General features: G+C 45.7%; 2 protein-coding genes and 1 pseudogene across 4 annotated transcripts in view; 2 read left to right on the top strand and 1 right to left on the bottom strand.

Annotated features, from left to right (window-relative positions):
• The window catches only part of MYO1D (myosin ID), a 326201-nt gene extending 325952 nt beyond the window's left edge, over positions 1-249 (bottom strand). Inside the window, exon 1 of the mRNA XM_055323846.1 lies at positions 62-249. Coding sequence (XP_055179821.1) covers positions 62-156 — 95 coding nt within the window. The 5' untranslated portion in view covers positions 157-249. The remainder of the gene's footprint in view (positions 1-61) is intronic.
• LOC129508768 (histone H2A.N) lies at positions 98-15868 on the top strand. Of its 3 annotated transcripts, XR_008664239.1 has the most exons (3): positions 103-177; positions 2394-2575; positions 15105-15180. XR_008664239.1 is itself a non-coding variant. In XM_055323859.1 (2 exons), the coding sequence occupies exons 1-2, from the start codon at positions 12687-12689 to the stop codon at positions 15303-15305; spliced, it is 360 nt and encodes a 119-aa protein (XP_055179834.1). In that variant the 3' UTR covers positions 15306-15868. The 3 variants fall into 3 exon arrangements, 1 of the variants encoding a protein (XP_055179834.1); XR_008664240.1 differs by lacking the exon at positions 2394-2575 and having other exon boundaries at positions 98-177; positions 15105-15205; XM_055323859.1 differs by lacking the exons at positions 103-177; positions 2394-2575 and adding an exon at positions 12687-12845 and having other exon boundaries at positions 15105-15868.
• A 6323-nt stretch (positions 15869-22191) lies between these two features.
• LOC129503176 (glyceraldehyde-3-phosphate dehydrogenase-like) lies at positions 22192-22808 on the top strand (annotated as a pseudogene).
• Positions 22809-26389: the final 3581 nt, after the last annotated feature.

Genomic DNA, 26389 nt, shown 5'->3' with positions numbered 1-26389 from the left:
AGGCGCCCCCTCTCGGGAAGGCGCGGGCTCCCGCCGGAGCGCACGAACGCCCCACCCTCACCTGAGCCGAAGGTTGGCCATGAACTCGGGCATGGAGACGGTGTCCATCAGGACGAAGTCCGCCTTGCCGAACTCCAGGCTCTCCTGCTCCGCCATGGCGCCGGCGCACGGGCTCAGGTGGGCGCGGGCGGGCTCAGGTGGGCGCGCTCGGGCCGCGGGGGCCGGCGGGGGGCGCGGGGCGAGCTCGGGCGGGGCCGGGGCGGGGCCGCGGGGCGGCGGGGGAGGGGGCGCCTTCCCGAGGGAGGCTCTGGGCCGGACGGAGGCCGCCCCGCTGCTTCTCGGCGCGCTCTGGGCCGGCGCGGCCGACCCGCAGCTTCCGCTTCTCCCGCGGCGGATGCCCGGAGCACCGGGGCACAGGACACCGAGACGGAGACGGCGGCGGCTGGTCCCGCCTCTGGCCTGGGTCTGGCCCCGGCCCCGCCCCGGCCCCGCCCTCCCCGGCCCCGCCCTCCCTGGCCCCGCCCCCGGCCCGGCCCCGCCCCCGCGCGGGCAGCCGCCTCCTCACCTGGGCGGCGCGCACGCGCGGGGCGGGCGGCGGGGGCGCGCGCCGGGCCGGGCCAGGGCGGCGGGGCGGCAGCGCCCCCTGGAGACGGGCGCTGGGATCTCCGGGGGGCGGTGCTGCGGGGGGCGGGCGTAGGTCCGGGGGTGGACCCGGTCTCCAGAACCCCCCGCTCTGCGGTGCTTGAGGGCCGCCCGCGGGTTGCAGTAGCCGCTCCCCGGCTTTTTGCGTCAGTCCTTAGGATTCCATCGCCTCGCCGCGAAGCCCGCTCCTACTCCCCTGCGCATGTCCTCTCCATCCTTGAAATGATGGTTCGCTCACGGACTGCGAGATATTGACAATAGCCGACGTTTGGGGGACACTTAAAATGCCGAGAGCTTTTCTAAGCGCCTTGCAGAACTCGAGCACCTTGCCACACCGCTAAGAAGTGGGGAAGCTGCAGTTTCATCTAGGTCACTTGATTCAGAAGCCGCAGGGCACAATGCTTTCCTTCTTCAGTATTGCGTGGTCCACCTTTCTCTTCCATTGGGCATGCCACCAAACATTACCTTATATTATTGATGTTTGTAATATACATAGATTTCATCGCCCTAGGATTATTGGAGGCTTCTTGAGCATGGGGCCATGTCCTAAATTTCTTCCTATATGCGTTGGCACTCACTAAGTAGCTATCATATTGCCTTGCATGTGTGGATATGAAATCTGCCCTGGGTCAGTGGAGCAGAAGGAGTTCTAAGTGGTCTCCAATTTATAGATACATTGGTTGGGCTTGGAAAATTCTTTTGGAACTTAGACTACAATTTTCCCGAAGAAAATATGTTAATGAATGACTTTCTAAGGCAGCTGCACCTCTTCAGCCTTGTGTTTCCATTAAGATCATCTTCTAGGAACTCTAGAGGCTCCCAAACACCTGGCTGGGTTCCAACTCCATGGCTGAATTTGAGATGAGTAAACCAGAAGGAAGGACCCTGCTGGAGGCTTGCTTCAGCTGCCAACAACCCACATTAGCCCAGAGAGAGGCGGAAGGCAGCTTGATTGCCTCCCAAGGGAGACTCTCTGCCATAAGAAAGCCACCCCAGCCCCTGGCACAGGCAGAGCTGGGTCGTGGCCTATCATTAGAAGCTCTCCTTCTTCAGAAGACACCTCTCTGGATCTCAGTGTTCTCATTTGTGGAATAAGACCTGTAGGGTTGACACTTTCCAACGTAGGACAGTCTTTTGCTTGGGTCATTATGTGGGTCCGTCAGTAATTGCATAATATGGTACATTCCTAAATTGCGTGTATTAGTATGTTTTAAAGTAAGTAGAACTGAATTTCAAAAATAAAAGAAAGAAATCTTACATTTTGTGCAATTCAGAGAAACCAGGGTCTCCACTCAATGACCCACTGGAAATGCATGCATGTATATTCTCTGAGCCCCAGGGTTGTTAGAGCAAAAGTAATGCTACAGTGGGTAGGATCTACAGTGGGATGTAGCTGTGGTTTTCAAAAGGCCAAAGCAAAGGAACTGTTGTGTCTTATCAGTATCTTGTATAGGAGCACAACATATAGCACATATACACTACATATGCAAAGAGCATTTTATAAATTAATAAGCCCAAATTAATATAGAATCAGGCATGAGACCAATGAGGCTCTTTTGAAGAATCATTATCCATCTGTTGGGGGCCATCATCACTTTAAATCCGCTTCAAGATTCCAATTTAATTTTGACACTGTTTTGGTTGTACAGGGTCAAGAAAATTCTAATACATGGCTAAGTAGTAATTTGTTACTTGTAGAATTTTACACCCAGCTATTTATTTATTTATGATTTTATTTATTTATTTGACAGAGAGAGATCAAGCACAAGCAGGAGGAGTGGCAGGCAGAGGGAGAGGGAGAAGCAGGCTCCCCACAGAGGAGGGAGCCCAATGCAGGGCTCAATCCCAGAACCCTGGGATCATGACCTGAGCCAAAGGCAGATGCCCAGCAGCCTGAGCCACCCAGGCACCCCATCACCCAGCCTTTTAAAAGGTCAGTGCACAACTACAATGTTATTAATAAATGACACATTTACAAGAAATCCCGATATATGCAGAGATGACAGGAGAAACAAAACACTACAATCTACATTCAAACAAGGTAATATAGAGAGAGTTAGCTCATTATTAATCTCCTTTGATAACATTTAGATATAAACACGTTTGGATGTATATGTTTGTGTTACAGTTTAAGATATACTAAAACCAAAATAAAAGTTAAAAATCACCAATAATGAGACATCCTGACATCATGAATGATGTGATGAGTGACATAATCTCCTTAGAAAGACATAACATCACTTCCCTGCTAAAAATGCACCCACTGAATCTAATCATGAAGAAACCTCACATAAACTCACATTAAGGAACAATCTACAAAAAACTTATTTGTACTTTTGGAAAATATCAATGGCTTGCAAAACAAAGAAGACTGAGGGGCTGGTCCAGGTTAAAAGGCCCTAATGAGACACCACAACTAAAGGCAGTATGTGACCTGGACTGGGTCTTTAACCAAAAATGTGTAAAAGACTCTAAACTATAGGAAACAAACTGAGGGGTGCTGAAGGGGTGGGGGATGGAGGATTGGGTAACTGGGTGATGGGCATTAAGGAAGGCATGTGATGTGATGAGCATTCGGTGATATATGCAACTGGTGAATCACTGAACTCTACATATAAAACTAATTATACAATATATGTTAATTAATTGAATTTATTTTTTTAATAATAAATTTATTTTTTATTGGTGTTCAATTTGCCAACATACAGAATAACACCCAGTGCTCATCCCGTCAAGTGTCCCCCTCATTGCCGTCACCCATTCACCCCCACCCCCCGCCCTTCTCCCCTTCCACCACCCCTAGTTCGTTTCCCAGAGTTAGGAGTCTTTATGTTCTGTCTCCCTTTCTGATATTTACTACCCATTTCTTCTCCCTTCCCTTCTATTCCCTTTCACTATTATTTATATTCCCCAAATGAATGAGAACATATAATGTTTGTCCTTCTCCGATTGACTTACTTCACTCAGCATAATACCCTCCAGTTCCATCCACATTGAAGCAAATGGTGGGTATTTGTCATTTCTAATGGCTGAGTAATATTCCATTGTATACATAGACCACATCTTCTTTATCCATTCATCTTTCGATGGACACCGAGGCTCCTTCCACAGTTTGGCTATTGTGGACATTGCTGCTATAAGCATTGGGGTGCAGGTGTCCCGGAGTTTCATTGCATCTGTATCTTTGGGGTAAATCCCCAACAGTGCAATTGCTGGGTCGTAGGGCAGGTCTATTTTTAACTCTTTGAGGAACCTCTACATAGTTTTCCAGAGTGGCTGCACCAGTGAGAATGGGGAAAAAATAAAATCTTCTTAAAAAATGGTTATTTTTAAAAAATCAAATAATACTTAGAAATGAAAGTCACATCAGAAATTTGCTGATGTTCTACAACTGAAAAACCAGCACACACTTTGAAAATTGGTACAGAGTATGTTAGGAGATTATAAACACTGAACAGACAATTCTAAAAACAAAAAAATAATTTATTTTATTTTTTTTAAGATTTTATTTATTTATTCATGAGAGACATAGAGAGAGAGGCAGAGACACAGGCAGAGGGAGAAGCAGGCTCCATGCAGGGAACCCGACTCGGGACTCGATCCTGGGTCTCCAAGATCACGCCCTGGGCCGAAGGTGGCGCTAAACCGTTGAGCCACTGGGCTGCCCTTAAAAGAGAAAATAATTTAAGTAATTTATCTATTAAATATATTTTAATAATTTAACTAATGTTTATGTTAGTTGTGAAATATGCCCCAGGGAGGGTACAATCCATTTTTTAAAAAGATTTTATTTATTTATTTATTCATGAGAGACACACACAGAGAGAGAGGCAGAGACATAGAGGGAGAAGCAGTCTCCTTGCAGGGAGCCCGATATGGGACTCGATCCAGGTACCCCAAGATCACGCCCTGAGCCAAAGGCAGATGTGCTTAACCGCTGAGCCACCCAGGGGTCCCTGGTACAATCCATTCTCTGCCTGAAATTCCCTTCCCTGTTGTCCCACCCCTCACCCCTGTGGCCTAGCTAACTTCTGCTCATCCGTTAGCTCTGCCTCGATCGACATCACTTCCTTCAAAAAGGCTTCCATGATTTCCTAAGTCAGGGTTGGCTGTCCCTCCTCTGTGCCCCCACAACACCCTGGAAGTGTCCTTCCCATTGCAATATTGAATGCACTTGAGCCTATTATCCATCTCTCATGAGAGATCGGGCCATGGGGGCTCGAGGCTGTGTCTGGTCTGTTCTGTTCTTGGGTGTAACTCTGGCACCTAGTAGCACAGTGCCTCACGTGTAAAGGTCTTAACAAATGCTTGCTTGATAGATGAATATGGAATGGACTGTGGCTTTACAAGTTGTGCAATGTGAGGTCGTAAATCCACACCCCCTACATTAAAATCAATCTTTGTGCGGTGCTTATCTTATTCTCATCTTCTACCCCTGGGAGCAGGTCTCAGGGCTGTGTTCACTTCTCTCCTGGGACCAAGCCTGAGCACTATATGTTCACATAAACAAAAGCTGTTGTCGCAAAAACCCCTCTACAGTTGACAGCTGCTTCAGAGAATCTGCTCTGGGTTATCTGTGAAAATCAACTCTGAATTTTCCAAAGCAAATATTTGCTCCCATTCTCTCCCAGAACGCTTCTGGGCTGCCCTACTCTCCCTATCCTCCCTTTATCAGGTGCCCAGCAACCAGGAAGACAGCTCACTTCAGCTGTTGAGTCCTGCAAGACAGAAGCAAGAAGGCCAGGAAAAACATAGTCTATTCAAAAGATATTTTATACATTTATTTAATAAGCCCAAATTATTCTGGAGCAGAAGTAGAAAGGCAAATTTATGTTGCAAAATAACTTCATAATGCACTCAAATCCATATAGAAATTATGTGGAAATCTCTGCCTTAGATCTTATCCAAAACATGCATCCTCATCTTTCATGCCAAAGACTGGATTTGAACTGTGAATGGTACATCAAAGGCAGTATATATTATATGCTCTCTGTGGTTTCTGAAGCCTAAGTGTTTTAAAGTAAAAGCAGACCCAACAGTTGCCTCCCTAGTGTCACTGATGACTTGCCCAACTATGAACCTCCCTTTCCCACTCCCCGCACTCCTGCCTTGTGCTCTATAGCCATCTCACAGGATAAAGGAAAGGAAAACTTCATAGCCGAGTTCATTGCCATACACTGCCCCAAAAGCCCAGAAAATGACTTTAAAAGTTCATCTTCTCATCTCGAGCTAGCTATTAAAGACAAAAGATCAGCTAGCCAGTTGCCAAAGACCCAGTTCTGGGTTCTAGGGAGTTCTTCTCCTGCTATTCCTGTAGCCCAGCTGTGCTTACCAGTATTGAAATGGGGACAAGGATCTTTCCTTAGCTCTTTGGGATGGCTGAGACTGCAGACAGAGCTCCTTTTAACATAATCAGCCTAAGCACAGAGGAAATTGGGATATATCAGCTGAAGAGAGGGAGGAGATGGGGAAGAAAGAGTAAAAGGAAAGGGGGCAGTTTGCCTGGGTCTTGGGGCAGCAGGTGGACGTAACAGGACATTGGTTCCCACTCCTTTGATTTCATTGGGGGCAGGGGGGCAGAAGGGAGAGATAGAGAAGCAAGGGAAGGTGGCACCCTGGATCCTCTCTGGGTAACCCCAGTCTCCCTACCCCTATTTTTAAGTGGGGCAATTTGATGAAAACATGTGGACTTCTCCCAAGACAAATGTACTAAGCACATACACAAAACAGTATATACATGGACCTCTCTGCCCCTCTGCCCCAAATCACCTCTGTGGATCCCAAGTTAAGAAGCCCTGAGCTAAGGGAAGGATCACAGCACAGGTTCTAATCATCAGGGAATGGGGAAGAATTTAAGAAAACCACTGTTGTCAGTATCCTGTGAGTCATCAGATAGGGACTGTCCCAACAGCACATTCCCCAGTGTGGGCAGAAGAGCCACATATTTATGGCCACAGGAAAGATATTGTCAATGGGAAAGGAGGACATAGCCTGGGACAGCCTCCAGAACTTTTCCTGCCTATGACAACTTAGTTTCTGACTATAAACATTTCACTGGAATGTATCCTCTTTACTAATTACAGAAGTGCTTATCACACTGAATTGGAGTTGGCTGTCCAGGCATCTCCCTAAAGTCTCCCAGATGGAGGCCATGCCCTAGTCATCCTTTTACCTCCAGCCCTCAAGCTGGGCCTGATGCCCCTTAGGTATTTCTTGAATCAAGTAGGTGAATTAATTAGAGAGTTTATTTAATAGTAAATGGGTGTGTGTAGGTGTAGTACTATATTTCAAGGAGCAGGTGACATTTCTCTAAGCCCCAATCCAGAAAATCACTAAGACTCAAGTTATTCTGGCCATTGGAAGTAGTCCTAGAGCTAGAAAACTTGGGGATGTGATAGAAACCCACAAGAGGGGGATCCCTGGGTGGCGCAGCGGTTTAGCGCCTGCCTTTGGCACAGGGCGCGATCCTGGAGACCCGGGATCGAGTCCCACGTCGGGCTCCCGGCGTGGAGCCTGCTTCTCCCTCTGTGTCTCTGCCTCTCTCTCTCTCTCTCTCTCTCTCTGTGTGTGTGTGTGTGACTATCATAAAAAAAAAAGAAAAGAAAAACCCACGAGAGGGAGAGCAACAAGGTACATCCACAATCGATTCCTGGATAGATGGTGTCTTAAGGCAGGATGTATTGAACTTTAATAAAGTATATAAGAATCACTTGGGATTTTATTAGAAATGTAGAGTCTCGGGATCCCTGAGTGGCGCAGCGGTTTAGCGCCTGCCTTTGGCCCAGGGCGCGATCCTGGAGACCCAGGATCGAATCCCACATCGGGCTCCCGGTGCATGGAGCCTGCTTCTCCCTCTGCCTGTGTCTCTGCCTCTCTCTCTCTCTCTCTGTGACTATCATAAAAAAATAAAAAAAATAAAAAAATAAAAAATAAATAAAATCTTAAAAAAAAAAAAAGAAATGTAGAGTCTCAGGTCCCATCTCCAACCTACTGAATCAAAATCTGCATTTTGACAAGATCCCTAAGTGCTGCTGCAGTTGGTTTGCAGACCATGCTTTTTTTTTTTTTTAATTTAAGCAATCTCTATGCCTAACATGGGGCTTGAACTCACAAACCCAAGATCAAGAGTTACATTCTCTACTGACTGAGCCAGCCAAGCACCCCTGCAGACCATACTTTGAATAGCAAGATTCTAAAGAATCTTAATGGTTATATAATCAAATACATACCCCCTGGGGAAACTGAGAGCCAGAAAGAGCAGCTGTCTTTGGGTAAGAGTGAAGTGTTGATAGAGCTAAGACCAGAACTTTAAGCTTCTGTTTGAATAGTGGGTAGTCTTCACTATCCAATGTGGACGTCCATTTGTGAGACAATATGCAGGGCAGGGGGGCAGAAGGGAGAGATAGAGAAGCAGGGGAAGGCGGCACCCTGGATCCTCTCTGGGTAACCCCAGTCTCCCTACCCCTATTTTTAAGTGGGGGCAATGAAGTCCTTCTTCTCACTGTACTTTTTTCTCCCCCTCTAAAAGCTTGGCATAGAGATTAAATAAGATTTTGCTGGGGCTGGGAAAAATCTGTATTCCTTTCTTCCCTCCACCTGACAAAGTAGCAAGTAGTCAATACAAATATCATCCGCCAGTAATATTAAATTAGTATCTACAGAGCTGACACTCCAGGAAGAGTGTGACAGCATTCCCAAGGTGAAAACTTCTCATCTGCCCCCCCCAGATCCCCTCTCCTCCTGCCATTTACCCAGAGTTTCTCAATTGGTAAGCTGCAGCAGTATTTATCTCCTTGAAGTCATATCACAAAATAAAATGATGTTAAAATGCAGAGTGTGACCTTCTGATTTTTTCCATTCAACTGGATTAATTCTTCAGACTCTCCAGAGGTGGAAATAATATGAGCAGTACTTCCAAGCAAATTCTGACAACCTGATTCCTAAAGAAATGATACAGGGGAAAAATAGAATCCACAAAACCCAGGAGACCTCAGAGGTCACATAACCTAATATCCCACCCAATGTCTGAATCTCCTCTACAATATGCTGCAATGCCTGGACCTACCTGGACCATTCCACTTGTGAGGCCTCCCCCATGCCATGTAGACTTCTCTGCATGAAAGCAAGCTCCAATACCTGTTGTTATTGTTGTTGTTGTTGTTGTTTTTAAAGATTTTATTTATCCATAAGAGACAGAGAGAGAGAGAGGCAGAGTCACAGGCAGAGGGAGAAATAGGCTCCGTGCAAGGAGCCCGACCTAGGACTTGATCCCGGGTCTCCAGGATCACACCCTGGGCTGAAGGCAGTGCTAAATCGCTGAGCCACCCAGGCATCCCTCCAATACCCTTTAGCACAGTCTTACTCCTTGAGTCATTCCCCAGACTCACTCGATGCCTTGAATCCCAACTATCCCATCTTCTGCTCCTGTTACTCGTTTTCCCTATTAATGAGCTTGGTTTGTCATTTGGAGCTGATATTCCACCAAGACAGGACCAGGTTGAAGTGAATTATAATCAATGAGCCAAGGTCATGGCCATTTAAGGAAGAGCCTTTTCTATTTTTCTCGAGTCCACCTCCCTTTTAGAGTTTCAAGCCATAGAATTCTAACATTGTTATCGCTAATCTCTGTAAAGTCTGCCTTCTCAATGTCTAAGGCCTGTGTTTGTGCTTAGCCACATCACAGTCACTTTCTCCTAGTGTCCCCACCCTTTCTAAGTCTCTAATTAGCTCTTCTGTACGGAGTAGGATTCCGATCAGAGTAGCATTTTCCCCAGACTTAGGAGGCAATGGGGGTACAGTGGCACCCAAGCTTTAGATACCTGTACACGGTATGGGTTTAGGGATCTACATTTTAATAAGCATCTCAGGAGACTCTGCTGCAGGTGGGTAGGAGGCTGAGCTTGGAGAAATATTGATGGGAATTTTGGTGTCAGACACATTGGGTTTCAGTTCCTAGCTTTGCAACTTACTACCTGTGTGACCTTGAACAAATTGGTTTATTTTTATAAGCCCCGGTTTTATCATCTCTCTCTCTCTCTCAAGATTTTGTTTATTTGAGGGACGCCTGGGTGGCTCAGTGGTTGAGCGTCTGCCTTTGGCTCAGGGCGTGATCCTGGAGTCCAGGGATCGAGTCCCGCATCGGGTTCCTTGCATGGAACCTGCTTTTCCTCCCTCTGCCTGTGTCTCTGCCTTTCTGTCTCTCATGAATAAATGAATGAATCTTTAAAAAAAAAAAAAAGATTTTGTTTATTTGAGAAACAGAGTGTGTGTGCAAACATAATTGGGGGTGGAGACGGGGAGGAGAGCACAGGGAGAAGCAGACTCCCCGTGGAGCAGGGACCCCAGGGCAGGGCTTCATTCCAGGACCCTGAGATCATGACCTGAGCTGAAGGCAGCTGCTTATCCCACTGAGTCACCCAGGCACACCTCCTCATCTCTTTTAAAGAGATGATAACATCCATCTCTGAGTATTAAAACCATGAAATGAGATGTCTGTATAGTGCTTCATGTAATTCAAGGCAAGTACTGAGCCCTCAATAAATACAAGTTAGCATTGCTATTTTAGGGTAACTGCTTCTTTTATCTTCAGGATAGGGAACTTATTAGAAGACGATTTATTGATGTCCTTTTTAGATGACTGAGATTTCTAATAGATGCTGGTGAGCCTTCTGATCACCCTACGACTTTCTCCTATGTCAGTTTTATGATTCCTCTCTCAATAATGTATCACCATTTCTATGCATAGCCATGGGCCTTGCACTTAGTAGGGGATCAAAATTTGCTGAGTATTTTTTGAATGAATGAGTGCCATCTGACCAGGCCTTCTGCGCTACACTCTTAGGGCAACATTACCTCTGCCAGTGCCCTTCAGCATCTTCTGAATGTTACAGTGCTCATTTGGTTGGTTACCCATTGCCTCTGTCCACTGAAGAGTGCCATTCCACAGTGGCAATGGTTTCTGTCAGTTTGTATTTACTTGGTTGTGTTAAAACTTCCAGTTCAGGGGCACCTGGGTGGCTCAGTCAGTTGAGTGTCTGCTTTCGGCTCAGGTCATGATCCTAGGTCCTAGGACTGAGCACTGAGTCAGGCTCCCTGCTCAGCGTGGAGCCTGCTTCTCCTTTTGCTCCTCCCTGCTGCGTGTGCTCTCTCATTCTCTCTCAAATAAATAAATAACATTTTAAAAAACAAAACTCGGGCAGCCCCGGTGGCCCAGCGGTTTAGCGCTGCCTTCAGCCAGGAGTGTGATCCTGGAGACCGGGGATCGAGTCCCGCATCGGGCTCCCTTCATGGAGCCTGCTTCTCCCTCTTCCTGTGTCTCTGCCTCTCTCTCTCTCCGTGTCTGTCATAAATAAATAAATAAAACCTTGAAAAAGAAATAAAATCTTTAAAAAAAAAGATAAAAAACAAAACTCCCAGTTCATTTCATCATATAATATATACTCTGTGCATATGGTGCATTTTTAACTAGAGAGGTAGTGAGAGATGAAGCTGGTAATAAGAGAGTGGGAGTTGAGGTGGTGGTGGGATATACTCTGACAGCCAGGTGATAAGGGAACCACTTTTTCCTTTCACAGAAATATTCAGCATAGTTCTGTTGTTGTTACCAAAGAATTAATTCAGGGGAATTGAGCCTGCAAAACGGATGCTCCATCAGGGAATAAATACAGATAGTGCAGAGCACACGTGTGTAACTACAAGGATGGGAGGGCTCTGGTATTTGGGTTTGGAAGGTGGTAGAGCATGGGGTTAGAAGCAGAGGTTCAGAGGCTGGTTCTCCACTTGTGTACTGTATGTGACCCTGGGCAAGTCACTTGAAGACCTTGAACCTCAGTCTACTCTTCTGTAAAGTGAGAGTAATACTAATATCCTATCTCATAAGGTTGCCATGAGCATTACAGGCAATAAAATACGTCTAGCACTTCATATGGGGCAGGGACATAGGGCTCGATAACTGGGAACTGACAGTACTATTAGAATCCGCCAGAGGATCCCGGGTGGCTCCGCAGTTTAGCACTTGCCTTCAGCACAGGGCATGATCCTGGAGTCCCGGGATTGAGTCCTGCATCGGGCTACCTGCTTCTCCCTCTGCCTGTGTCTGTGCCTCTCTCTCTCTCTTTCTCATGAATAAATAAATAAAATCTTAAAAAAAAAATCCACCAGTCCTCCACGCCAGGGGTTCAGTGGGTCTCATCACTGAGAGGGAGGAGTGTCTGTTCTCTGCTGGTTCTCTTCTTTTGACACCCTGGCTCTCTGGTGTCCTCTTATCTCTTGGCTTATGTCAGGCTGGTCACTTCCTTGTAGCTGAGCTGATAATACTAATTGCAGGGAGTTCACGGCCTCTCTATCTACAGTTTCTCAACCTTCAGTCTTGAAGGTATGATGACTTCCTGGCTTCCCTATTCATGCTCTGTTACCTGAGTTCTAATTGCTATTGCATGACGAGGCCGCCCTCCGAATGTAAATGCAAATACACAGAGCAGATCAGCACAGAGCTGCTCCTCCCACCCCGACCCCTGATCTTGTGCGGTTGCTTCAGGAAGGTTTTATAGACCAGTGAATCCTAAATCTGGCTGGTCCTTAGATTCACCTGGGATGCTTTAGCAAAAAAAATTCAGCTTCCAGGATTCTACTCTCAGTCCTTTTGAATTGAAACGTTTGTGGCCAGGAACCACTATATTAAGAACCCCTAGAGTTACTACACACATAAAAGGAATCACTTTGGGGGTCAGTGTTGCCTGATGAATTAATGGCCATTACATCAAAGTGGTCATCCTCTCTTTCGCATGGGATGGAGCAGAGGAAAGCTTAACATTTTGTTTCTCACCTCAAACCCCTTTCTGGAATGTATCATAAGCCTGCTTTGTACGCTACACCTGACATTTCTTAAGTATTCTGAGAGTATTCATCTCCTGCAGGTGCAATCACTAGTCACTGATTTTATTAGGAAAGAGTGCCTTCCAGCTCTCCCTATAAAACCTCTTTAGAGCATTCACTTGCCTACAGCTAGTGCTACAGTCTGGAAGTGTAAGGATTAAGCCTTCCACATGTACTACATCTGCTTACATGGCCTGAGATTCCCAGAGAAGAGGACTATACTTCATATCCCAGCCAGAGAGAAGTATGAGTGGGCCAACTCAGCCCTTAGGAAGAAGAGGAAGAAGAAAGAGGTCTATTTTAGCTACATGGGGAAAATCCTAAAGCAAGTGAGTTGGTGCTCTCTTTGTAGAAATTTAGAATGGCCAAGACAGATTATCATGTTAGAGGCCTGGGTGTTGTTGTTGTCGTTGTTGTTTTACTTCAGCTTTTTCTCATATAGGAGTGCTTCTTCACACATCGAGTTCCCGAAAAGTTGTGTGCAAGCAGCTTCTATAAACTGGATCTGCTGATGGTTGCTGTCTTTTCCCACTTGGCTTGGATTCTGTTGGCAGCAACTCTGAACACCTGAGCTCTTAGTGTCCCTCTTGTATCTGTTGACAGGCAATCTATAATTTGATTCCTAATACCCTCTTATAGAGAGAGGATTCACCACCTAGTCTGTTCTTATTCCTTGAAGAGTTACATGTATTGAGTTTTCACTAAATGGTGCTCTGTACTTAGAATGTACCTAAGATGAGTAGGTTTTCATTTTTTCTTCCTGCCCACCCAGTATTGCCCCATAGCATACAATTGCAGACGAAAATCAGAAGTCTTTCCCTTCAAAAGACGCTATGGGGAAGAGAATAAGACTTTCTTCAGGACAATGAAGCAAGGCTGAGTGTTCACAGGTGACTGTACCAAAACTCCCTGTATTCCAGTGATATCATTTGGAATCTGTTGCTTATCCTGTGAGAAGAAGGGGGAAATGGGATTAAAGAAAGGAGAAGGAAAGAAGGTATGTGATATAGAGCAGGGCTTCTCAACCACAGCCCTATTGACATTTTGGGGCTGCTTAATTCTTTGTTGGGGGGCTGTCTTGAGCATTATGGGATATTGTGCAGCATCCCTGGACTCTACCCACTGGATGCCAGTAGCATCCTCCCGCCTAACCAAAAATGCCCAGAAACATTGTCCCCAGTTGAGAACCACTACTGGAGAGCTTGCGTTTTCTGGAAGGACTCTCTGTGGGAGTTCTTAGACTATGCTTAGTACACTAATCTTTAGTCTGTAATTGGCCTCTTCTTTACTGCATGGGTCTGGCAGGCCACTCTGCTTTTGCAAGCCTCTCAAGGGTCAGGACTGTGCTTTGGGTCAGCCCCTCATGGTGCTGTGAGGATAAAACAAGATGCTGGTTGGGTAAACATTATTGAGTGTCTCAGTGCAAGACAAATCTGCTAGGGAAGCTGAGATGAAAACAATGTGGTCCCTTTTGTAAAGGGGCTCATAGTCCTGTGGGATGGGAGCACTGAGGAAATACTCATACGTTTTTAGAACCAGGAGGAACTCTTCAAATCCGCTTCAAGCCTCTTCCTTTTACAAAAAATAGAGGTCCAGTGTGAGAATATTACTTGCTTACATGACCTCTCATACCCATACAGAACTAGGATTAGAGACTTGGGTAGGTGATTTTCAGGGGAATGTTCTTCTGACTATTCCAGCCTAACTTTATTTTTTTTTTAAAGATTTTATTTATTTATTCATGATAGACATAGAGAGGGAGAGAGAGAGGCAGAGGGAGAAGCAGGCTCCATGCTGGGAGTCCGACCTGGGACTCGATCCCGGGACTCCAGGATCACACCCTGGGCCAAAGGCAGGCGCCAAACTGCTGAGGGATCCCCCCAGCTGCCTAACTTTAGATAAGTTGTTAATGACATAAGATAGCATGTGATACAGGTTCTGAGACACAAAGAGTTCTGGTGTCAGTGAGAGGTCATGTGGACACAGCTAACCCAGAGGGGCACCAGGGGAAGGGCCTTAAAGGGTGGATAGGATTTGAAAGGTGAGGTTGGATGAGGCCATGGTAGGTAGGGATGACAGATCAACAGTGGCGTGGAGACCAGAAAAGATAGGGACACATCCGAGGAAGACCAAGTTTTCCCAGCATGGCTAGAGATCATGTGGTGCAAGGATGTAAGGAGGCAAATTAAGAAGTGTTAAAATGCTTACTAATATGAAATATACAGTGGCATGTCTACTCTAAAATTACTTTTTTTCCATCTTCCAAAGGTGTTGGATGTTAGCTCTGCTTCTATTGGGGAAAAATCAAGGCACAAAACTTATGGCTGGAGTGTCTGTATTCTACAGATAAGGGTGATCTTTCTCTCCAACTACAAATTCCCCTCCCCCATCTTCCTCAGACAATTGATAGGTCCAATGGCCTAATTTCTTTCATCACATTCCTACCATTGTACCTCCAGGTGGTTTGTATGGCTCCACCTGCGCATGAATCCATGGAAGCCATGGGGGCTGAGTTAGACCATAAATTGCTTACTTTGAAAAGTGTTCATTTCTCTGTCTTACCTACCCTTGTGCCATTTCTCTCCCAGATTCACCCAGACTTCAGTGGATGCTCCTGGATCTTGGATGCACTGGGCTCCCTGGAGGATTGGCTGCTGGAACAGGTTAGCCTGGAGGCGGTTCGACTATCCTTCTACAACCACAGAAGAGCTGTTACCAGCAGAGAGATCCTTGGAGCAGTTAAGCAGAGATCCTTTCTGAAGAGCTTTTGTGTAAACGAAGTGTTCTGAATGGTGGTGCTGTTGAAAGGATTGCACTTGTCAAAAATAATCAGATAGGTCAGAGGACTGAGTTGGAAGACAAGGTATCTGATAAATACCTGTTGCAACAGGAGTCTTGGTACTACATACCTGGTCTCTGGGCCCTGTGTTTTTGGCCTCTGACCTAATTTGTGTGTGTGTGGGGGGGGAATATAAAGGCATTTTCTCTTATGTCATGTTATGCTTGTTTATGGCTTTAAAATTTTTCTGCGGCATGCTTCTCCCATTTGAACTTACCTATTTCTTTTTGGAGGACACAGTTCAACCCATTACACTGTGTACTCCCCATCTTTTCCATCTTCAGCCCCAGGGTGGAGAATGCTGCACTGGAATGAACTGATGATTTTTTTTTTTTTAAAGCACCTCTACTTAAATTTGAAAGAATAAAAAAGGGGATCCCTGGGTGGCGCAGCGGTTTGGCGCCTGCCTTTGGCCCAGGGCGCGATCCTGGAGACCCGGGATTGAATCCCACATCAGGCTCCCGGTGCATGGAGCCTGCTTCTCCCTCTGCCTGTGTCTCTGCCTCTCTCTCTCTCTCTCTCTCTCTCTGTGACTATCATAAATAAATAAATAAAAAATTTGAAAGAATAAAAAAGGAGTGCCTGGGTGGCTTTGTTGGTTAAGTGTCTGGCTTTGGCTCAGGTCCTGATCCTGGGGTTCTGGAATCGAGTCCCACATCAGGCTCTCTGCTCAAGGGGAGAGTCTGCTTCTCCTTTTCCCTTTGTTGCTTCTCCTGCTTGTGCTCTCTTGTTCTCAAAAAAGTAAATCTTAAAAAAAAAAAAAAAGGAAAGAAGGGATTTCTTCTTTGTGTAGAGGACTCATGGTGTTGGTTACCCATGTAGCACTTAGCATAATAATGTGTGTGTAATGAGTGTCTGTCAAATGTAGAAGCTGATCCCAAGTGTGGAAAAACAAGACCATTATAGTAGCATTTTAAAAATACAATAATGTAGGAAGAGAAAGAATAAATGGGCTGATAATTTTAGACATGGTGGTCTGGTAGGCTTGGGTAGGTGATGTGAAGAGGAAAGGTGCTAAGCATGGAGAAGGATTCTGGGCTGGAGGAACAGCCTGAGCAAAGGTCCTGAGGCAGTCAGGAAAGCTTTAGCTTGTTAGAGAAAACTAAATGAAAGCCCAGGCAGCTGGGTTCTAGCAAGCAAGGGAGAAATATAGTAGGAGAGGAGGTTGGAGAAAAGGCCAAGTCTTGCAGGATTTTATTTTATTCCAAGGACAGTGTGAAGCCACTGAAGGATTTTAACTGGGAAACTGACATCTTGTTCACTTTTTTCATTTTTTTTAGTTGAGGTTTAGCCTACAGTAGAGTAGACTCTACTCTAGTTGAGGTTTTAGTTGAGGTTTAGCTCTACAGTAGAGTGTATAAATCTGAACACCCCTCAAAGTTTTGTGTATATATACACATGTCCATATTAAATTACAGACCATTTCCATCACTGCTGCTATGTCAAAAATATATTGAAGAGTGTGCCAATGGGAAAATTAGTTAGAAATGTTTTGAATGCATTTAGTAGAGAGATGACAGCAGCCTGTAGGAGTGTGGGTGGTAGTCAAGATGGGGAGAAGTGAAGAGATCTAAAATGAATCTAAGATAGAATTGATATGGTTAATTAGCAGGATGAATGTGAGCAGTGAGGAAAAAATGCTTCCTCAGTTTGGAGCTTGAGCAGCGTGGTGGACAGTGATGCCAGCTGCAGAAATGGAGAAGGCTGGAGTAAGAAGGACAGGTGTTTTTGGAGAGGGGACAATTGAGGATTCCATTCTGTGCATGTTTTCAATACTAGTGAACCCTGCAAATAGAGATGCCAAATAGAAAGTACTGGCGCAGGGATGCCTGGGTGGCTCAGTGTTTGAGAGTCTACTTTTGGCTCAGGGCATGATCCTGGGGTCCTGGGATTGAGTCTCACATCAGGCTCTCTGTGGGAAGCCTGCTTCTCCCTCTGCCTATGTCTCTGCCTCTCTCTGTGTTTCTCATGAATAAATAAAGAAAATATTTAAAAAGAAAGGACTGGCCCAAAGATACAAATGTGGACATCATCAGCAGGAATGGGTAGGATCACCTAAGAAAATGGGGGGGGGGGAGACTTTTCAGAACCAAGGTTAAAGAAATTCTAATATTTTAAATCAGATGGTGGAGAATGGACCTACCAAGAAGGAGAAATCTGAGAAATCAGAAGAGGGTGGTGCTATGGAAGCCAAGAGGAGAGAGAGTGGTCTGGTCTGCTGTACACCATCTTGGGGAGAGTGTTACAAGGAGACATGGACGTCCACTGCATTTGGTGACATGTAGGTCATAGTGACCTTGAGAAGTCAATTCTCTGGAGCAAGGCAGGCATCAGGCAGTTTTAAGCAGATAGAAGAGGGAGTGGAGGTAGTCGGTAGAGACAGCTTTTCAGATGGTATTGAGACAAGAGGAGGAATTTATTTATTTATTTATTTTTAAATTTTTATTTATTTTTTATTTATTTATGATAGCCACACAGAGAGAGAGAGGCAGAGACATAGGCAGAGGGAGAAGCAGGCTCCATGCATCGGGAGCCCGACGTGGGATTTGATCCCGGGTCTCCAGGATCACGCCCTGGGCCAAAGGCAGGCGCCAAACCGCTGCGCCACCCAGGGATCCCAAGAGGAGGAATTTAGTGCTGAAAGAGAACAGAGACATGGGATGGTAGCCAGTGTCACTTGGTATGCAGATATTTAAGATGTGCTCAGTTGTTTGCTTATGGGAATTCTGCAGAATAGACTGAGATAATACGTCAGAAGGTAGAAAAAAGATCCAAGATCTTGAGGAGGTAGGAGGTGGGGGCGTTGGATTCAGAGCAGAAGTAGAAGAGAGGATGTGTACAAACACAGGTGTAGAGATTTCATGGTGAAAGTTTGAGGAAGTCAGTACCTTTTTCTTTTTCTTTTAAAAGGAAGCCAGTGAGCGTAGAAGAGGAATGTGAGAGGGTTGACAATATGAGGTCATTGTCTAAGGGGGTAGGAGAGTGAGACTTGGATCCCTGTAGACAGATGGCTCATCAGCAATGAGTGCCTGTTCAGTGGGCAATTACCAACCAATAGCAAGGCCAGTCTTGCTGTGTGACCTTCTCTGGCCACTGGTATCTGCTCCAAGCTAGGAGGGAGAGAGGAGCCAGAGAGCAACTCCATGGTGAGTGGAGCCATCCAGGCCAGCCAGGAAGGACAGGGGATGAGAGGGGGAAGGACATTATAGGGTTCATAGATATAGAAGAGGTCAGGCCTGTAAACTGAGTTTCAAAGAAGGATTTTCTCTCTCCAGCATGTCCCAGAATTAGTTCACAGATGAGGGCACATGCCTAGGAAGCAGTGGTGGCACTCAGTGACCCCTCCTTAAAGTCTACCTGCTCAGATTTAGGTTGTCAGCAGATCATAAAGCAGCCTTCTATGAAATGATCTGGGATTGATCTGCTCCACTTGGGAGACACCCATGTCCTCCCCCCATTCTCTCCAGTTGTTTCTTATGGGATTCTGTACCACCAACCCCAGGCTCTCTACGGGGATGGAGAGGCTGCTGTTCAGGTGTGTAACTAGAAGTGGATTGTCTGGGCACTGAAGGCAATCTAGTGGCTGTTTGCTCAGACCTGGGCTTCTCTGCTAGGTTCCTGCTGTCCTGGGGATTCAGGACAAGCATCCTAGGGCAGGTTCGGGCATCCCCCCAAACCCAACTAGGGTTTGAACAAATGCTGGCTTAGTGACACAAGCCTCTTCTTGCCCATGGTTGTCCTGGGGAGTTGTCAATCTGGCTGACTCAAGGGGTGAGTGAGGATCCCCCTCTCTCTACTACCCTCTGAGAGTTGACTGTGCTCAGGGATCTGAGAGAGTCCTGATGTGTCTGGCTCTTCCTAGACTCCTGCCCCAAGCACTGGGATCTGGCTTAGTCTAGAGAAAAAGCTGGCTTCCTCCCCATATTGTCCCCCATCATAGGTACTAGGCTTGACTTCTGGGCCCAGCAGATTCAGATACTTCTCCTCAACTGCCTAAAATGAATTTAGATAGAGGACCTAACAGGAAGAGAGCTATTAACATAGTTAACTACATTATGATATGAACTGGGAATGGTAGACAGGGAGGAACCCGGGAAGGCCTGTTTGATCAAAGTTCTCCATGCCCTACTATTTCAGTGGCCCACACATTTGTTTACTGAACATCTGCTCTTTTTCATCTTCCTGTGAATTTCATTCCTTCCTTTTATTTTATTTATTTTTTTAAAGATTTTTATTTATTCATGAGAGAGAAAGAAAGAGACAGAGACACAGGTAGAGGGAGAAGCATGCTCCATGCAGGGAACCCTACATGGGATTCCATCCCGATCCTGGGTCCCCAGGATCACGTCCTGGGCTAAGGCAGTGCTAAACCGCTGAGCCCCCCGGGCTGCCTTCATTCCTTCCTTTTAAAGTCCCAGACTCCTATTCTCTTCTCTTCAGATCAGAAAGGTATATACACCTCATTTTGCTTGATTGTCTTTAGAATTTACATGTCTGTGTGGATTCCCCTTAAATATGAAATGAAATTTGATTTTTTTTTTCTTGTTGTCCTATCTCATGTCAACTGATTTATTTAGTCCAGTCAGAGGGACCTTGAAGGGGAGAGAAAATTTTCCTTCCCCAACAGAATAGATATGATATTGGGACAAAGTGGCTCTATCTGTTGTAGCCATAGCCAGGCCTGTGACAACCTGCCCTATTCTGATACCCAGGTCACTGGAAGAGTTAACAGTTTCTTGGTCTGAGTGGTTTGGGCTTTCATGCCAGGGAGGCTTGAGTCCACTCCCTGCCCTACCACTTATAAGTTGTAAGAGCTCAGGTAGGTTGCCTTACCCCTCTGAGTCTATTTTCTCCTACAAATATAATCATACTGAATTTTCAGGGTTGGTGAAAAGATCAAAGGAAATAGGCTTGTAAGATGCCTAATCAGTGTCTGTACATAGTAGGTGCTCAACAAATGTTCACTCCTTATCTGGGCAGAGCACAAGCTAGCACCGACCTACCCAGAGGAAGCAAGGCTTTTTCCTCCTTCTCACCCTCAGCACCATTTCCAACCTGCTGGCTTCTTCTAACATTGGGTTTAGTCTTCAATTTGGAAATCCTTGCTATGGCTTGGCCTTCAGACTGAATAGGGAGAGGCCATATGTAGGGTGCTTGAAATTTGAGGAGCATTACAGAAACCATCCCTCTTTCATTGGGGAAACCCTCTTGCATGCGGGTGTAGCGGAAGGAAGGGTATTGCCTATGCCTCACCTCCTACACTGGAGACAGACAGGGTGAGGTCCTACCCAGAACTCTGAATCTGGAAGGGAAAGTAAAGTTGAAGGGAGAGTCACAATCATTTTAGGGCAATTGCACCCAGCACCTGGAACCCCTGGGGTACCTGCCCATTTCCTAATCTGGGTCTTTTGTTTCCTGCTGATTCTGTGGGCACCTCCTGTCATTTCAACAAGTCCCCTTTCCACATGGGATAGTTTCTATTGCTTACAAGTAAGAATACTAAATGTTTATCTCAGATCGGTCCAGGGAGACTTGAAAGGGCATTGCAATGGTAGTAGTTGCTAGAATGGTGGGAGAGAGGTGGCTAGTAAAGCCTTTGGCACAGCCTTAGTACTATCCTGTCCTCCCTGCAACTGGGTAGTGGGTGGTTAATTGGGGCATTTACATCATTTGTTTGTTTTGGTTTTGTAAGGGAGGAAAAATAACTTTTCCTCTACCTTTCTAGATTCTTGCTTAAGACCCCCATATAATAAAAAAAAATTGACAAGAGAAAAACAGAAATTAAATAACAAGTATACCTCCTGTACATATAGGATATACCCGGGAAAACTGAGTAATTCCCTAAAATGGGCCAAGCCACCACCTTAAATACCAGCTCCAGCTAAAGACAAAAGAAATGAGGAGTACCTGGGTGGCTTAGTCAGTTAAGCATTGGACTTTGGCTCAGGTCATAGTCTCAGGGTCCTGGGCATCAGGCCCCCTGATGAGCAGGGAGCCTTGCTTTCCCTCTGCCCCTCCTCCTGCTTGTGCGCTCTCTCTCTCTCTCTCTCTCTCTCTCTCTCTCTCAAATAAATAAAATCTTTATAGAAAAAAACCCAAAAGAAATATATGGGGCAGAGGGCAGGAGCCAGACCACTTATGGAAGGTTACCCAGAAAAGCACAGTAAATAAGGGTATGTATGCAAATTTAAGCTGGTACCTTCCCCATTGATTAGAGTTTCTATAGATTTAGAATCCTCTTCTTTTTCTAGGACAGAGAGGACAACCTTACAAATGTAGATTTCCTGGCTCTCTGTTCCTCCCTTTTTGACAGACAGCAGCATCTTCTGGTGCAGTGACAGCCACGTCCTAGAGACATGATGGTAAAGGTCAGAATAAACAGATTTACTCATATTGGGTGTCTGGTCACCAGGGCTGCTTTTGACTCTGGTAAAATAGATTTAGTTATTTTTTTAAGTTTGGGCATGGAGCCCAATGCAGGGCTTAAACTCACGACCCGGAGATTAAGACCTGGGCTGAGATCAAGAGTCCAACACTTAACTGACTGAGCCACCCAGACACCCTGACACTGATAAAGTGGATATTGTTGCCATAAAGAACCCCTTCATGACCTCAACTACATGATCTACATGGCATAGTCAAGGCTGAGAATAGGATATACTTATCAACAAAAAGTCCGTCTACCAGGAGCCAGATCCCTCCAACATCAAATGGGGGTGATACTGGTACTGAGTATGTTTGAAGTCCACTGGGATCTTTACCACCACAAGGATGCTGGGGCTCACTTGAAGGGTGGAGCAAGAGGGTCATCATTTCTGCCTGTCTGCTGATGCCCCATGTTTCTGATGGGCAAGAACCATGAGAAGTATGACAACTCCCTCAAGATTGTCAGCAATGCCTCCGCAACAACTGCTTGACTACTGTGGCCAAGGTCATCCATTACAACCTTGACACCATGGAGGGACTTGTGAACACAGTCTGTGCCATCACTGCCACCCAGAAGACCATGGATGGCTCCTCTGGGAAGCTGTGGCATGATGGCCAAGGGGCTGCCCAGAATATCATTCCTGCTTCTACTGGTGCCTCCAGGGCTTTAGGCAAAGTCATCCCTGAGCTGAATGGGAAGCTCACTGGCATGGACTAATATGTCCCCACCCACAGTGTGTTAGTCATAGATCTGATCAACTATCTAGAAAATGCTGCCAAATACAATGACATCAAGAAGATGGTGAAGCTGGCATCAGAGGGCCCCTTCAAGGGTATTCTGAGGTTTGGTGAGGACCAGGTTGTTTCCTGTGACTTTAACAGTGATGTCTACTCTTCCACCCTCAATGCTGGGGCTGGCACTGCCCTCAGTGACCACTGTATCAAGCTCATTTCCCAGGATGATGGTGAATTTGGCTGCAGCAAGAAAGTGGTGGACCTTATGGTCTACATGGCCTCCAAGGAGTAAGAGCCCCAGGGAGAGCTCAAGGAAGAGCTCAAGGAAGAGCTCAAGGAAGAGGGAGGCTCTCAGCTGCTGGGGAGTCCTTAACCCAACTCATTCCCCAACATACTGAGAATCTCCTGACCTCTACATAGTTTCCATCCTAGAACCCCTGAAGATGGGGAGAAGTTTGGGGAGCCTGACCTTGCCATGTGCCATCAAGTATATTGTCCCCAGCCAACAAACAAAACAACCAAAAAACCCCCCCAAACTAATGGAGATTTCCCTTATAAATGTATGTTTCTTTTACAAAAGGGCAATTTCTAGTTTGTTTTCAGAGCTTCTCCTGTGTCTACTATTTCTTAAAAATATCAGCCTAGGGCAGCCCTGGTGGTGCAGTGGTTTAGTGCCTCCTGCAGCTGGGGGTGTGATCCTGGAGACCAGGGATTGAGTCCCACGTCAGGCTTCCTGCATGGAGCCTGCTTCTCCCTCTGCCTGTGTCTCTGCCCCCTCTCTCTCTGAATAAATAAATAAAGAAAAATAATCAACCTAAATTAATTTTTATGCCAAAGAGGCATATTCTGGGGATGACAAATTCTGCTCCCCTTTAGTCTTTTCCACTTGTGTTATAAACTCCCCAAGGTTAAAGTTTTCTTTTCTATCTCTCCTACAGAGTTATAAAATCCTAGATCTGTGTTGGGACACAGAATAGGCCACCCCAAGATGGGCTGCTTTGGCATGAAGATTATTTTGAGTTAAAGAGGCGGGGATCCCTGGGTGGCACAGCAGTTTGGCGCCTGCCTTTGGCCCAGAGCGTGATCCTGGAGACCCGGGATCGAATCCCATGTCGGGCATCCGGTGCATGGAGCCTGCTTCTCCCTCTGCCTGTGTCTCTGCCTCTCTCTCTCTCTGTGTGTGACTATCATAAATAAATAAAAATTAAAAAAAAAAACTGTTAAAGAGGCACCTGGGTGGCTCAGTGTTTGAGTATCTGCCTTTGACTCGGAATGATCTTGGGTCCTGGGGTTGAGTCCCCATTGGGCTCCCCATAGGGAGCCTGCTTCTCCCTCTGCCTGTGTCTTTGCCTCTCTCTGTGTGTCTCACAGGAATAAATGAATAAAATCTTTAAAAAGTAATCAAAACTGAATGGATTCAGGAAAAGTTCTTTACCTCCCCCTCAACTGTCTAAATTTACATTAGAAAGGAGTGCCTGTACCAGGAAGACAGCTATTAACAAAGATTTCTTTTTACCTAAGAAACTGGTTTGCATAACGGGGCAAACTCTGTGTTGTAAGCATCTTCTCCCACTTTCCAGCTGATGGCCTTGTCCGCTCTGTACACCCAGACCCGAACCTTCTTACATAAGACATGCACAGGAGAATGACACCTGTACCCCCCATGCCACCTGTCTTTGGAGTTTCATGTTTGTGTGGATTCCCCAGATACGGGAAACCACATTCGATTTTGTCCTGTTAATTTGTCTTGTGTAAATTTAATTCTTAGTCCAGCTAGAAGGATTCTGAAAAAAGGAAAATTTCTTTCTCCCTGACACCTGAAAGAGACCACAAGAGATCATGTAGTTTAGCTTCTTTTCTTTTTCTTCTTCTTTTTTAAATTCCAGTAGAATAAACATACAGTGTTATATTACAGATGATTCAGAGGCTACTTTTAGATAACCAATGTGAGCAATGGAAACCTGAAGTGAGGTAGAAGGGCCCACAGTGACCACTGGGGTGAATACAGACAGGCCCATTAGGAGACCCACCTCCAGGCACCTGCGTGTCTCAGTCAGTTAAGCATCTGCCTTTGGCTCAGGTCTTGATCCGGGAGTCCTGGGATCGAGCCGGGATCAGGCTTCCTGCTCAGTGGACACCCTGCTTCTCCCTCTGACTCGGCTGCTCCCCCTGCCTGTGTTCACTCTCTCTCTCTGTGTTAGATAAGTAAAGAAAATCTCAAGAAAAAAAAAAATGAAGATCCACTTCAAAATAGCCATAGGCCCAGGGCACCTGGGTGGCTCAGTTGGTTAAGTGTCCTACTCAGTTTTGGCTTCAGGTCATGATCTCAGGGTCATGTGATGAAGACCTGAGTAGTGCTCCTGCTCAGCAGGGAGTCAGCTTGAAGAGTCTCTCCCTCTGCCCCACCCCCTCAAAGAAATGAATACATTAAAAAAAGCAGCCATAAGCCCTAGCTGACCAATGGGCTATTTATACCCACACACAGGTACCAAAAAAGGAAAATATCCTTGGTTCCCAAACTTCCTCTCCTTCCCCCTTAACTGCAGCCCCCACCGCAGTCCTGCTTGGGCTCTCTTGTGGTGTATTCAATAAACTTCTGTCTCTGTTCTGCCTGGATCCCCAGCTCCACCTGGTCAGGTTACCCCACATTCCTCAGTTTATTCTCCCTATTTAAGAGTCTGTTTTACGGTTTGTGTCTTTTTTTCTTTGTTCATTTTTGTTGTTTCTTAAATTCCATCTCCGCGTGAAATCATATATTTGTCTTTCTCTGACTTATTTCACTTAGCATTATGCCTCCTGTGTTGTTGCAAATGGCAAGATTTCATCCCTTTTAATGGCTGAGTAATATTCATATATATATGTGATATGTATCACCTGAATATTTATACACACACACACACACACACATACCACAGCTTCTTTATCATGTGGTTTATCTTCTTATCTTATATCAAGGCTACCAAATGTCTAAACCACCCAAGACAAAAATAGCACTCCATTCTTCTCAGAGTATTTCCAAGAAATGGAAACACTTTTCCCCAATCACCCATTCTGTTGGTTCCTGCTTTGCTATAAGCCCATTTTCCTTAAACAGACTGAGCAGAAGGAATTTGGGACAGGCCTCTCCCCCACATGTGCCACTTTGGCATGTGGATTATTTTGAGGTGAAGGCAAATTGAGACCCTGTGGGCAAAGAGAAATTTGTCCCTCCCTTAACCACACAGAAGAATCTAACTTGGAGGGTCTTTCCAGTATAAGGATTGTTAGTAAAGATAATTTTTTAAAAGATATATTTATTTTAGAGAGGTAGAGAGCACAAGTGGGAGGCAGAGCAGAGGGAAAGGGAGAAACAGAATGTCAAGAAGATGCCATGCTGGGCATGGAACTTGATGTGGGGCTTGATCCCACAACCCTGACATCACAACCTGAGCCAAAACCAAAGTCAGACACCTAACTGACTGTACCACCCAGGTGCCACACAAAGATAAATTTTATTTGAATGATCCATCTGCATGGCCGGGCAGACATCTAATTACCAAACATCTCTTCTTCTTAGCATTCTGTGGATAACATTCCTTTCCTCTGAAATCCCAGGCCCCTATCCCCTTCTCCTTAGTTCGGAATGACATATATCTCATTTTGCCTGTCTTTGGAATTTCCATGACCATGTGGATTCCCTATATGTATTCTATTAAATTTGATTTTCTCCTATTAATGTCTTAATGTCAATTTGATTCTTAGTCCAGCTAGAAGGACCCTTGAAGGGACAGGAATCCTTGCTCCCTGTCAGAGCTTCTCCACGAAAGCACTCTAGAGGGTAGCAAAATCATCCCTCAGCTTTCCCTGTCCCTGTGTGTCAGTTGTGGGAAACCA

Source organism: Nyctereutes procyonoides, unplaced genomic scaffold (genome assembly GCF_905146905.1).
Source record: "Nyctereutes procyonoides isolate TBG_1078 unplaced genomic scaffold, NYPRO_anot_genome, whole genome shotgun sequence".
In the NCBI taxonomy this organism is placed as follows: domain Eukaryota; kingdom Metazoa; phylum Chordata; class Mammalia; order Carnivora; family Canidae; genus Nyctereutes; species Nyctereutes procyonoides.
This window is presented reverse-complemented; position numbering and strand designations above follow the sequence as displayed.